Consider the following 14607-nt stretch of genomic DNA (forward strand, 5'->3'; position numbering starts at 1 on the left):
ATCCCCCTTTCTCCTGCATCTTTTCACCCCTTTTCCCTCCTTTCTCTTATTTATAAACATTGACATGCTAAATATGTGGCAAATTTTCTGTAGTATACTGAGGACTCCTGTCTGTGAGATCCAGGGGCCCTCTTTTCTCATCAAGAAAGGGAACCGTATTTCTGCCAAAATCTTCCACTCCATTCACAGATCAAATACGGAATTTAGTAGCAATATGGAAAATTTTAGACCTTCCTTTGGCTAAAAACTCCCACTTAAGAAGGAAGGAACATGAACAGTTTGTGACTCATCTTTTTTTTATTTTAAGGAAAGGAATTTTGTACTGTTGCATTCCTACTGACTATAAAGATCCATGACTTTCCACTATCTGAAATCTTGATGAGATCCTGCTGCTCCTCTGCTAAAGCTCTTGAATGAAGCTGTCTGTATCCACTACCTCTTTCCTCACTATTCTCTTTTCCAGGAGCCTCTTCACTTGTATTGCTCTGCTGGACCACCCTGACCTCCTCATTGCCAAATCCAATGACCTTTCATCCATGGTTATTCTTCTTGGCCTCTCTGTGGCTTTTATACAATTCCATTGCCTTCTACTTGAAATGAAGGCTTCTTGTGTCTTTTCTGATCCTACACATCCTGGTTCTCATACCTATGTGACCACTCTTTCTTTATTTGCTTTTCTCTTTTCCCTGAATATTAATGTGAGCTTCTATTATTGGCATTCTAATTTTCTCTCTGCTTACTTCCTTGAAGATTTCATTGCTTCATAAGACTTCAGCTGTTATTCTGCACAGATAGCTTCCCATCTTACATTTAACCAGTCACTTAAACCTCTACCTTTCTCTAAGCCTTAGTTTTCTTATTTGCAAAATGAGGATAATGACAGCACCTATCTCCCAGGTTTGTTATAAGAATCAAGTCATATGAAATGATATATGTACATATGTACACATATATGTATATATAAAACAATTGCAAACCTTAAAATGGTATATACATATGAGCTACTTTTATTATTACCTAAAGGTTCTCAATCAATTATTCAGTTGCTTCAGTTAGTCCCCCGTGACCCACTTGACCCTGTCATATCTAATTCAGGGCAAAGAATTTGGGGCATTGGTATCTGTGAGAAAGTTAAAATTCATGGGTTCTCAAAACCTTGAGCATTTGTATTTCAAGTGTTTGCATTTCCTATCTCTTCCTGTCACTAGTCTTCCTTCTTCACTGTGGATGGAATTGAAAAATTGCTTTCCAACTCAGCTGTTTATATCAAATCATGTGCTTGTATGTCGTCTTTCTTTCCAGAACATCATCCTATACCTGAATGCCATGGTTTAACAGAATGGCATTGATGAAAGCCCCAAATCTTTTGCTCTGGCACTTCTGGTCTTCTGGTTCACTGCATCTCTTGAATCAGGAAATCCTCCACAGATACCATGGCACCAATCTGTCCTATCTTGTTTTTGTTGTATCTATTGATTCTATCATGGACTGAGGAAAGAAGAAAAAAATCTAATAATCCATTCTCATAAATGTACACTACAGTAGATTGGTAGAAAAGCAGAGGAGGGAAAACTGTCTAGGAGAATACAGGACTAAATAAGGTTGGTCAAAATTGCAGCAGTTATGTGCAGAAGTCCCAGTTGTGTTTTTGAAAAGCTAGAGAGCTGATGATTAAGATTTTCTTTCTTTTAAGGACAAGCCATTTTAACTGCTGTTTTTTTTTGGGGGGGGGGGCTTCTAGGTTATTTCTGTAAGCGAGAATTAACCTTAAAAAGTTTTAATGGAACAAGGCTACTTGCAAGTGTGTACATAATATGCCATTTGTATTCAAGTATTTAAAAAACTACCCCAGGAGAAGAGTTCGGAGCTGAGGTCGGGAAGAGAGTTAGTGAGTGTGGTCAGAGACTTGCCTTGATGTCCACCAGCTGTGCCTTACAAGTTGGCCTGGGAGGAATGCCCAGCACCTTGTCCCCCAAGGAGGACCCATGCCTTTGAATATCCAGCATCCTTGTCATCCCCAGCTATGATGACCTTTCTTCTTAAGTTTCCTGTGCTTTGTGCCCCTGGGAATAACTGTTCCCTGTAAAGACCCTGGGAGACAGAGTAAGGAAGGTCAAAGTTGGGGATGGGAGGAGTTGAGTTTTGCAGAAAGAGGGGAAATAGTCCCTTTCTTACCTAACCCCTTTTTCTCCACCCTTCAAAAGCTTCCAGGACTTTGCCATTTTCTTGGTGGCTTTTACTTTCCCTCTGTCCCCTTCCTTTTAGCCAAGCCTTTCAAGGAAGAAATAATGTGTGGTCATTTGGCCGAAGAAAGTTACAACTCTTCCATTCTCCTGTGTTCTATTCCCATGTTCAGGCTGATTGCCTTCTCAGAGTGCCCTCACCAGAGGTATACACTGTTGGCTTTGTTGTAGATTCTTCCCTCCTTCCGTCAACTCCCAAAGGCAAGGATGTTCAACCATCCTTCCCCCTCACCCAGTGTTCAAGGCAGGGGGTGGACTCCAAGAGCCCTCCAAAAGCCCACAGTGTTGGGGGGGTGGCAGTTCTAAAAGCCCCTCTTATATTCTGCCACTCCAGTCCCACAGGAGGTTATTTAAATGGATAGAAAGAAGCTGCATGCCCTGGGACCCTTTTCCCAACACCCTTTACTTCCACATGGTAATATTTTGTCAGATTGCCGATTTGGATTAGAGGCTTCATGCAGCACACCTGAACCTAACCAGAACGCCTGCTCATGGTTCTAGAACGTTTAATGTACAGACAGGTGGGTCTGGGCCCATCCTGTATGGCAGGTGGCCATTCCAAGACCTCTGTGCCCCAAACCTTCAGGGCTCCATGATCGCGTCTTCTTGTCTTCTTTCTATCATCCATGGTGGGGCAACCCTTCTTCGCCTTCAAGAGTTTTCCCATTTTGACCTTTTTATTTAAAAAAGTCTTCATGCTGTCAAAATTGGGAATTTCAAAGAAAGGAATTTTTAATGGATTTCAGAATGACAAGTAGTTGGAGCTCTTTTCATTGATAAAAATAGGATGTTTGTAAGGTCACTCTTACCAGCCCGATATCTGTTAAGATTCGAGGCTGTCCTTTGGCCAAGAAATCAGTGTTTTTAAGCCTTCTTAGCTTTCCTTGCCAAATGAAGTATACAAATAAAATGTATTCTCTCAAAAAAAACTACCCCAAAGAAAATAGTAATGAAATTTGTCTTCATAGAAGCATCCTCTCACAGTCAGAAGGGTCCTTAGAAATCCTCTGTTTCAGCCCTTTCTTGTGCCAGAGCTTCCCTGGAGCTCACAGCTGCATTGCATCAGAAGAGGAAAGAAAGGTGGGGTCATGGCCCACACATCCTGTCTGCTGAAGAGGATGCTTCTGAAGGAAAGGCTCCAAGGAAGTTAGTCTTGCCTTGACAGATGCTATTCTTTGGATTTGTCCTGCGTCATCCTCTGTAACCTCAGTTTTCTGACATTTTAAGTCATCTTTTGCCTCAGTTCCAATCTCTGCTTCAAGTTTTCCTCTTTGATTACTTCACCTTGTTTTGCTTGCCCTCATGCTAAATAAAATTTTAATGAACCTTTTATTTTTTTCTTCCCTTTCTTTTCGACTTCAGCTTTTTGGTATTCTAGGTTTCTGTTGAGTGACTCAAATGCCTGCAGATGACATGAAATGAGTAAAGGTACAAGGGCAGTTTCAAAGTCCCATGATCTTCCATCTTTTCCTTCCTCTATGCCTATAGCTCTGCAAACATCATTTTGCTGTGGGTTCAAGCTCCCATGGATTCAGGGACCTCTAATAACTTGATAGATGTGGCCCTCTTCCAGTGCTACATGACTTTATTGGTTGTAGAGACACTTGATAGCCAAACTGCCCCACCAAGTCTGGATTCATCTTGCCTGAGAGCAAGACTCTGTGGATGTGAGTGGGAGAAGGCACTCAGCTTCTCAGCTAGACTATCTTTATTGTATTTGGAGTCAGGTGGCTTGCCCTATATATCTCAAGCATTAGCTGGGGGTTCAAGTAGGTCAGTTTCCATTCTGTCTGCTTTAAAACATCAGAATACTAATGGGAGTGTGGTCATGATGACATCAGCCTCAACCACAAACCACACAGATCTTTCATCTGTTATCTCCCTATCTCTGCCACCATTTCTGTCAGAGCACTACATTTGACTCTGTGTGTGTGTGTGTGTGTGTGTGTGTGTGTGTATCATTTGATTTAATTCTCACTATTATTTTCTTAAATAACATTTCTTGTTTTAGGTGAAGACTTTTTGTAATAATGCCCTGAAACTTCTGTATAAACCACCAAATGGTATCATAGTCTACCCTATACTCCTTTTTATAGAGGCTGGCAGATTCATTTTTGTGTATGAGGTTTTTAGGGTAAGCTGTTAGTTTCTTAAATGTCATGAATTGTAGGCTAGGACATGCAAGGAAAAAATGATCCTGGAATGGAATTTTGCTCCTCTCCAAGTTGAACTCATTTCTTATTCTTTTCTTCCTAGTTAACACATTTATCCGTTATTTACTTCCTTGTCCTCATTTTTTTTTCTTTTTGGTTTCCAACAGAGTGACACCCCTTTCCTCACAGAATTTGATGATTCATCACGGTCAGATGCAGGAGTATGTGCTCAAGCCCAAGTATTTTCCAGCTCAGAAAATGATTTCAGGAGAGCAGTCCACTGAAGGCTCATTACCTCTACGAATGGGGCAGGATCATGTTGTATCACCTTTTCAGTGTGAGTACACTGCCAGCAATATTCCAAAATGAGAGAGTCAAGTTGTGGAAGTGTTTGATGGTGTATTATGGCTCCAATGTGTCAGGCCAGAGTAAATGAAAAAGAAGTAAGAAAAAAAATCTGAAGTAAATTCTTATATTAACGAGGCATCAGAAATTTAACATGGTTTCCTATTTTAAGACAAGGCAGTTTCCTTGGAAGGCAGAAAATAATAACCCATCCTGACTCACATTTAATGATATATGACTATTTCTGCGCAATGTCTCCATTTCTGAGAAATGCTTCTCAGTGTGGAACATCCCTAGTGCTAGGTCTGGTTGTCTCTGGGACTAGCTTACGTTGACGAAATAGATTCTTCAAGAAGATAGCCAAAACACATTCCTGGTTAAGGTCTAAAAATTCCTTGCATAACTCAGCAAGGTTTGCTTCAACTGAAAAATTTCCCTGCCTTTAACGTGTTAATTATTGTAGATTGAAGAAATGGTGTGCAGTTTTACTCTATATTTGTAAAGAACTATTGTCTCAGTGCCCAACATGGTGAATATCCTACAATGTGGGAAGCTTCAGGACAAGCTGGCCCAGAGGGTGGAGAATGTGATGATTTGTGGTTTTGGTATTACCAAGTGTCTGCTGGCAGGCAGTGCAGAAAATGTTCCTTCAGAGAAATGGTAGACCATTCAACCAGGAGAGCCTGAGGCCTGCGTTCTACTTCCAATAACTTCCTGATCTGCCCCAGTTTGACTGATTGCATGGACCATAAGTAATGAAAGAGAATGTGAACTGTGAGTTTGAATGAAACTGTCTTTCATCACTGAGAAAAGCATGATTTGCAGAGATTTTCTTCTTACTACTATTTGGCACTCAGAAACTTTGAATTAGTTTTGGTTTCCTATTTTTTTGGTGGGGGGGAGGGAAGAAGTATTCTCTAATGGATGTAAAATTATTCTTCCCTCCGTGTCTGGAAATTTAAAACAATTTTTGTTGTTGAGTCATTTCAGTCATGTCCGACTCTCTGTGACCCCAATTTGGGATTTTCTTGGCAGATGTGCTGGAATGGTTTGCCATTTCCTTAGCTCATTTTACAGATGAGGAAACTGAGGCAAACAGGGTTAAGTGACTTCCCCAGGGTCACATTGCTAGCAAGTGTCTGAATCCAGATTTGAACTCAGGTCCTCCTGTCTCCAAGGCTGGCCCTCTATCCACTTTGCCACCTAGCAGCTCAGTTTAAAACTACAGCGACCAACATTTAGTTTGAGTGTCTGTGTTTTTATCTTTTGAGAAAATTATTCTTGATGGACTGAATGAAAATTGTTTTTGATGGCAACCAGAAGCAGAGTCTGTTGGGATTTGAATGGATGGGAAGGAAAAGAAAAAGAGACTGGAAGTCATAGAAATAGAAAGAAGGAGCTGGTCTCTTAATATATAGTCTTTCATCTTTCTTCAGGGGGGATTACTCTGAAATCATAACTTAAAGTCTCAGCCTAAAGGGAAATAGTCATAAAGTATTACCTAGTTAAGGGTTTACCAGCCTTTATCTATCCCTGTGTACTTTTTAAGTGAGTAAAATCTTTTTCCTAATGTAACCTGAAAAATAAAACTAAAAGGGTTTTAATTCCTACAGGCTTTACATAACTTAACTTCTTCTAGGAAATCTCTTAAATTATGATGTGGAATGACAGGTAACAATTGCCCTGACAAGACTGTAGAGTCACATCAATGCATTACAATGGGTTGTGAACAATTATGATTTCTAGAAATTCCCATATTCTGTCAACTTTGTCAGTTAACTAGTGAGGATTTCTCAAAGTTGGAATGATAAGAAGGTTTTAGGAAGCCTGGATATGAAGAACTAGAAGTAATTATGGATAGCCTATAATGTCCAATGTATGCCTGTCACCTAATCTTCCATGATGTGTTAAGTGGAAAAATATTGGCAAAGGATTTAGAGGCTTTCACCATGACAGTACATTATTGCTGAAGAGTCTAATTTGAAAAGCACCGCAGGATACAATTATAGGAACAATTTACTAATAAAAATTTTGTATTTTATTGACCAAAGTGTTTTTATGCTCTTTTTGCCTTACTCAACAAATGAGATTTATTGGTCAGGTGGAGAGGGTTGGGAGAGTGAAGCCAGTTTAAAGAAAGCTTGGCAAGATTTACAAGTCAGCAAAGTAATTTTATGGGTATTTAAGGATAAAAATGGAAGGAAGACTACAAAGGGAAGAAAACTGGAAAAGACCTGCAAAGACCACTGTAACAAGCTGTTTTCACCACCAGGGCCTGTTGACCTGTCATACTTTGGTCTAACATCGTTGTCTCAAATGGGTTTATAGACGCAGGTAAGTGGCATGATAGATAGGATGCTAGACTAGAAGTCAGGAAGACCTAATTTCAACTTCTGCTTCAGATAGTTATTCACTGTGTGGACCTAGACAAGTCACTTAACCTTTCTTTGGCTTTAGTTTCCTTATCTGTAGAACAGATAAAAATAGCACCCATTTTGCAGGGTTTTTGTAAAGACTAAATGATGTAGTATATGAAAAGTACTGTGCACATCTTAAAGCATTGTATAAATTTTAGTTATTTTTATTATTTAGAAATAGCACCAAAGAGAATAGAAATAGAAAAGAGCAGCTGTATTGGAACAAGTGTGTGTGTGTGTGGGGCGGGGGGGTGTACGTATATATGGAGAAAGAGAGAGAGAGAGAGAGAGAGAAAGCATGAGCTCTGTGCTGACGGATTCAGTTGTGATGATGAGGGACTGATGAGTTATTTGAAGAAGAGGAAGATAAAAAGTTGCGGGAAAAATTTGACTATACACATACATATGCACGCATATTATAACATATATATGTATATTATATGTGTATAGTCTGAATTTTTATAGCAACTAAGAAAACATTAACTATCAACCTATATAACTACTGTGCCCACTGTACAAAACGTTTATGTGACTTATCTATATACAATTCTTGGGCATGATCACTTAAGGTATTAGTAGGGAACAAATAGACTTCCGTAAATAATATTCAATAATGCACCACGTGCCTTAACATTTTGCAGATTGACTGAAAGGTGTGCGGAGAAAATGAGTTGACTTTTTTTTTGTTGGCTGCTTATAAAAAGCTTTTGATTCAGTAGAGTGAAAGGTTACCTTAAAGGTGGATTTCCAAAAAGATATCTCCCATTCATATGTCAAAATTATTCAAGATTTTTTGAAAGACATAATAGAAACAATCCTCTCCAATTACTCTCTGCTAAAAAAATTAGGTGATGCATAAAGGACTGAGATGTATTCTTGCTAAAGGTGTTTGGCCCTGGAATGAAAGAGATCCAAATTTGAAGAGGGTCTCAGTTGATGATTAGGTCATCCAGATGTTCTTGTGTGTGGCTGACATTGTGCTGATTATATCAAGCTCTGGAAAATTGCAAAGCTTCTTGGAAGAGAGCTGTAATTCTTTGAGAATTGATCATTCATGCTTGATCATTCATGCAAGAAAAACCAGGTGGAGGAAAAATGTCTTTTACCCTGATCATGATATGCATTTGAGTAGAAAACCTGTGGAGTTTGTCTTTCAGTATATCTAGGACATACATACAGATGGACTAGTTGGCCCGAAGTTGATGAGAATAAGTTGGATTGCTTTAGGGAAATTACAAGGCTGTTTTAGTAGCCCAAACTTCCCATGGAAACAAAGACCCATCTTTTTAATACTGCAGTTCTATTGGTGCTACACTATGCCAATCAGACATGAAATAAAATAGTCTCTGAAGAATTAAAATTAAATGTGACATGGAAGGCAATGGAGAATAGCATCGTGGGTTGGAAGAGGTTTTATGTCTTGTAACCAGTCAGCTTGGAATGTTGAAGAAGAGTAGGAACAAAAATGTCATCAAGGACGTACGTAATAGGAAGAGAAGATGAACTGGTCACGCAGATGATAGGTAAGAACAACTTGAATGCTCCACAATGTCCAGAGAAAACAAGGAAGGCCTCAGATTATTGGGTGGGCCTTTTGTAAGAGGCTTATAGGAGGACATGGCCAAGAGTCATACAGAATAAGCACGTGCAAATGGGTTGTTAGCTTCATTATTGGAGAGAACTCTCAAATTGATGAGATTACAGACCATTTGAATATATTTCCTCATTTCTATAACACTTTTCCTTTAGATCTTTTAGGGTTAGTGCCTTTCAAAGAAATGGAAACTAAATGTTTCCCATCACTTAGAGAATGACTGAACAAACTAAAGTATATGAATGTAATGTAATACTGTTGTTCAGTAAGAAATGACAAAAGTGAGAGTTTTGGGAAGACTTGTATGAATTGATGCAGAATTAAGTGAGCAAAACCTGGAGAACAATTTATACACTAACAGCAACAGTGTAAAGAAAAACAGCATTGAAACTTTTAAGAGCTTGTATCAATGCAATGACCAGTCACATCTCAAGAGGACCTGTGACAAAACATGATACCCACATCTTAATGGATAGGTGATCGACTCAAGATACAGAATGAGACATATGTTTTTGAACATGCCTAATGTGGAATTTGTTTGCTTGATTATGCATATTTGTTTCAAGGATGTTGTTTTGCTTTTTTGCTTTTGGGGGAGATAAGGAAAGAAAACAAAAGCTTGTAACCGTTTTGCAAAACTGTCTCTGTTGTACTACAAGTACAAGTACTACATACTTCAGTACCTTCACATTATATACAACAATAATTTATTAAGACTGTAAAATTGGCCGCAAGGTACTCTGCTAAGCATCGAGTATTCAAATATAAAAACTAAACAGTCCCTCCCTTCAAGGGTCTTACTTATATTCTATATTTTTGGGGTTCAGAAAAAATGTTTCCTTCTTTTGATGTGTTTTTTGTTGAATTCTAGTTGTAGAATCATAGAAACTCAGTCCCAACACATGCCTGAAGTAGGAATCTTTTCTGCTGAATTCTTACCATGGGTTTATCCACTTAAATATCTACTGTCTAGAATGAATGCTCCATGATTTGCTCTGGGCATCTGAAAATGAAAAATAGCATTGTACCTGCCCTCTGGGAGCTTCATTCTAGGAGATAGAGATACCTATATCTAGAGGGGGGGGATCACTTCTACCTTTGAGGGTTAGGGATGGCAACATGGACAAACTAGCATTTAAACTGTTTTCTAAATGATTCAATACTTTAAAAAAAAGTCATCATCGCTTCCCAGTGATTTTTCCCACTTGCCAAAAGAACGTTTTTTTGGAGACAAGTATAATTAATAAAAAAAATCAATACATTGGCCATGTCTCAGAATGTTTGCCTGAATGTTCCATACTTAAAGTCCATTACCTCTTTGCTGACCAATAGAAGCATGTTTTGCCTTCAAATACTCTGAACTCACAGTAGATAACTGTATTGAACAGAATACTGAAGTCTTTCCTTTTTGTTTTCTTTTATATCATCTTAGTTATATAAAATTTCCTTCTCTTCTCAATTATCTCTGCCTCAGTTTATGTCTTCCCAAGTTTTCCCAAATTCTTTATATTTGTCATCACTTGTTACACAATAATAGTCTAATATATTGACATACTACAGTTTGTTCAGATATTCCCCAGTAGATGGGTACCCACTTTCCTTCAAATCCTTTGCCATTACAAAAAGTGCTAATATAAATATTTTTGCATCGATGGGAACTTTGTACTTGTCTTTGACCTCATTTAGGAGAGGGGTATGGTATGCCTAGTAGTGGTATTACTGGGACAGAGAGTTTTATTGTTTGATGATTTTCAAAGTATAATTTTAAGTTGTCTAAGGTTTTTTTAAGAGGATATCAATGACTAGAGATGGGGGACAGGGTGAGGGTCTATTCCAGGCACAAGGGGAGGTGTATACAAATGCATGGTGGTGAAAGAGGGCAAGAATTAATTGGGAAACAGTGGTTAGTCCAGTTTGTCTGGACCATAGTGTACATGAAGGGGAAGATGAGGATAGGGCACCATAGGTTGGTTGGAACCAGATTGTACAGGGCTTTTGAATGCCAGGATAAAGAGTTTATATTTTTTTGTTAATCATTGGGTTGGCAAGGTTCATAATCAACAGAGTGATATGAGTATACTTATGCATTAGGAAGATTACATTGGTAGTACTTGGAAGGATTGGAAAGGGGAGCATTTAGGAGGTTATTAATGTGATCAGGCCACAAGTCAAGTTTTACAAAGATGTTACACACAAAGAATATTAAAGATGTCATTTCAGAATCTTGATATAGAGATGCTTAAGCATTTTATTCATTTTTCCTCCACGAAGTCTCACTTAAATTTGTAGCCCACTGAGTTTGTGTATGTGGTTCATTAACAATTGCTTTCCTCCACACAGCTGACAAACTGATAATAGTAAATCATAGTTGTGACTATTATTAGTCCTCAAGAAGTTTCAGTGGCTCCTTATTACTTAGGGTAACATACAGATTCTTCTGTTTGGCCCATAAAGCCCTTTATAGTCAGCTTCCAACCTGTTTTTCCAGACTGATTTCACATTACATCCTTTTACACATTTAGCATTCCAGCCAAACCAGCATTCTTTGTGTTCCCAGTAGGCAGTATTCCAGCCCCTAAGCTATCCCCCACACATGGAATCCTCTGCCTCTTCACATTCTCCTTTGGAATCCTCTGCCTTCCTCCTGGGCTTAGTTCAGATGCTGTATCCTATTCAAGACCTTTTCTGGCTCCCCAGGTGTTAACACTTCTTCCTGGCCCGAGTCACTTCATATATCCTAAATGGTAAGTCTTTGTGTATGCATATACATACATAAATACACATAAATACAACATACATGCAAATATGTTAAATAAATTTTGTTATACATATAAATATATATATATTTGTATATACTTATAGATTACATATATACACACGTATTTTATCTCTATCATTCATCTATCTGTCTTTCTGTCCATCTATTCTGTCTACATGTTGTTCCCCTAGTGGTTTGTAAGCTGTCTGAGGACAGGAATTACTTTTGTTATTATTTTTGAATCCTTGGTGCCTCACTCAATGCCTGGTACATTGTAAGTGCTTAATAATGCTTGTTGAATGAATGATCAGTGAAGTGCTTAAATACTTGAATTTTATTTTTTCTTTAGAGCAAAAGACACATTTCTATCTTTCAAGTAAATTGATGCAATGGCTGGATCCAGATGGCATGAACGTTTGCAATTCTCTATAAAACATCTTGAGCGATGTGTTGTCATTTTTTTGTATTTAGGCCGTTTTAATGGTTTCAAAGTCTTAACTTCCTATTTCTAATATGGCAAACCAGCTCCTCTCTAGGTGGTTTTTGTGCCTGCTCTGAAGACCCAACAGAAAAGAGTTTGAGAACTACTGGTGTAGAGAATAAGATACATTCTTAGTTACTGGTTATCTTCTATTAAAAAAAGAAAACTCAAAAAGGAACAATTTGAAGTATTTAGGATAACTCCTTCAATCATTTTGTTTTCAAAACATTGTTCTCAAGCCCTTATTGACCTGTCTTGTGGTAGATAAGATTGTATTTTAGAAGACTATAAAGATAATAAGTTCCTTATCTTCATTATCCTTTGTTTTGGTGGCTAGCCACAAATTTCCCACCCATCCTGTTCAAACTTATTTCATGCCATTGGGGAAGATAGTGAAATGATTTAGGTTGAAGCATTATCACAGAGATGTAATCTTCACCTCATACTTCAAGAATGCTGGCAGTCATACAAGTAGAGACTGAGGAGCAAACTATATGAGGGTATAAGGACAGAAAGGATCCTAGAAGACCATGTTAACTAAATTCATAACTAGAGGGCTAAATAGCACATTTTAGTATAAAAAGATAATACAGTTCCTGGTACATATGGAAGCCTTATTAATACCACTGTTTCTTTTATCTATCTATCTATCTATCTATCTATCTATCTATCTATCTATCTATCTATCTATCTACATATAGGTATAGATAGATATAGATGTATAGGTATATAGATATAGATATGTATATAAACTAAGAAGTGATTATTTCTCCAGTTTAAAGTCCTTTAGTACTTAAACTTCAAGGAAAAAAAAGTCTTCTACTAAATCTTTTTTCTCCCTTTTAAAAAACCTAACCACTTTCTGAGAGAAAACAGTATAAAAGTCTAGGAGGAGCTTTCAGACCAGGGGAAATAGATTGAAGGAGATACCCAGATTTAGAGGGGGAAAACTTTGACGTGATTATTCAGTCAGTGGTTTGAGAAGTGATTGTCTAGGATGAACCCACATTTTAAGGAAGGATTGTTCTATTGGAATACTATTAATTGAACTTTTACCTTGGGCTCTGGAACTATGTTCTATCATAACATATTGTGAATAGCTAGGTTTATATAAGCGCTTTAATGTTTGCAAAGCTTGTTAATAGCTAATATTTCTATAGTACCTTTTATAACAACCCTGGGAGGTAGATGCTATATTGTCATCTCCATTTTACAGATGAGGAAGCTGAGGCAGAAGTGACTTGTCCAAGGTCACAGCCAGTAAATGTGTGAGGCTGAATCTGAACTCAGGTCTCCCTGACTCCAGGCCTGGTGTTCTTATCCACTGCACCACCTAGCTGGCTTTATTGTGAATTTTATTATTATTATTTTTTGTTGTTCTGCAATATCATAGATTGCAATTCTTAAATAGTTCATGTTAGAGCTATTTGCAAAGGCATGAATTGAACGCTGGTTTGGAAATCTTTTAAGAAGGAAAAAACATAGATTACAATAATTTTAATTAATAAAATGGTTTTGACAGTCTCATGCCCATAAGACCAAATATATTATTTTTTTCTTTGACATACACTGTAAGCACTTAACAAATACTTGCTGATTAATTAAAGTGGTAGTTTACCAGGAGACACAAAGGAATTAAAAAAATAAGTAAGCAACAGCATATATTATCATTGAAAGGAGAGAATTAAAGAAATGAAAGGAGAACTAATAACAGGTGAGTAGGGGGAAAAATCAAGTATTTAGCATCCTTTCGTGCTTTCATTCCTCTCCAGGCTGAATCTCTATACTTTCTCTACCATGCACACCACAGATACTTTTTCACCCTGGAAGTTCCTTCCACCACTGGATTTCCAAACACTGGAAGTATTTTATAACCCTGTGGCAGCTTCCTCTGATTGGTTCTTCCCCGAACCTCCATATTAAGCATGCTCAGGCCTGCCATGTTTTTCTTCCTCTCCAGGCTGTGCTCCTGGCTCTCCACATTTTCTCCACTATGCCCCTGTAGGTTAACCCCTCTTCCCATTTTCAGCTCCCTTTTATTTGTTGTCTTCCTCCATTACATTGTAAGCCCCTTGGGAGCAGAAACTCTTTTTCTTTCTGCTTGTATTTATTATAGTTCAAGTGTATAATAAATGATTATTGACTTGGCATTGGGGTATGTGAGGTTGTCAGGCTGGGCCATGCCCTAGTTGCTCCTGAATTCTCAGATAGTGTACACCACATTAAACTGTGAAATCGTGGTCTGGCTAGCATTGACTTACCTATTGTGTCTTAGGTTAAGGTTCTCTGGGCCTTACCATTTGCCCTATTGCTATGGCCTTTAGATGCTGATATAGGACCTAGACGTGCACTATAAGAATCCATTGACCTTTTCATTTCCTTTGCTGATGAACCCAATTTGTTGTCTCCCCTAATTAATAACTGTCTCTATTTCTGTCTGTATCAGTCACAGTCACATCAATAAATATTTGTTAAGGACCTTCTATGCGCCTGGAACTGTGTTAATTCATGCTGCTTGAGGGCAGTGAGCAAAAGCAATACTTCACAGAAGAAGATTCTGTTTGAACATTTTACTAAGGCTATCCTAGTGATGGTGGGTTAGAGGTAGAGGTAGAG

At 38.1% G+C, this 14607-nt stretch overlaps 1 protein-coding gene across 2 annotated transcripts in view; it reads left to right on the top strand.

The window, feature by feature from the left end:
- The window catches only part of LTBP1 (latent transforming growth factor beta binding protein 1), a 510014-nt gene that overhangs the window by 161752 nt on the left and 333655 nt on the right, over positions 1-14607 (top strand). For both annotated transcript variants that reach the window (XM_036749323.1, XM_036749324.1), the window contains exon 4: positions 4564-4733. In XM_036749323.1, the coding sequence (XP_036605218.1) occupies positions 4564-4733 (170 nt within the window). The remainder of the gene's footprint in view (positions 1-4563; positions 4734-14607) is intronic.

The sequence above is a fragment of the Trichosurus vulpecula genome, chromosome 3 (genome assembly GCF_011100635.1).
Source record: "Trichosurus vulpecula isolate mTriVul1 chromosome 3, mTriVul1.pri, whole genome shotgun sequence".
Lineage (NCBI taxonomy): Eukaryota > Metazoa > Chordata > Mammalia > Diprotodontia > Phalangeridae > Trichosurus > Trichosurus vulpecula.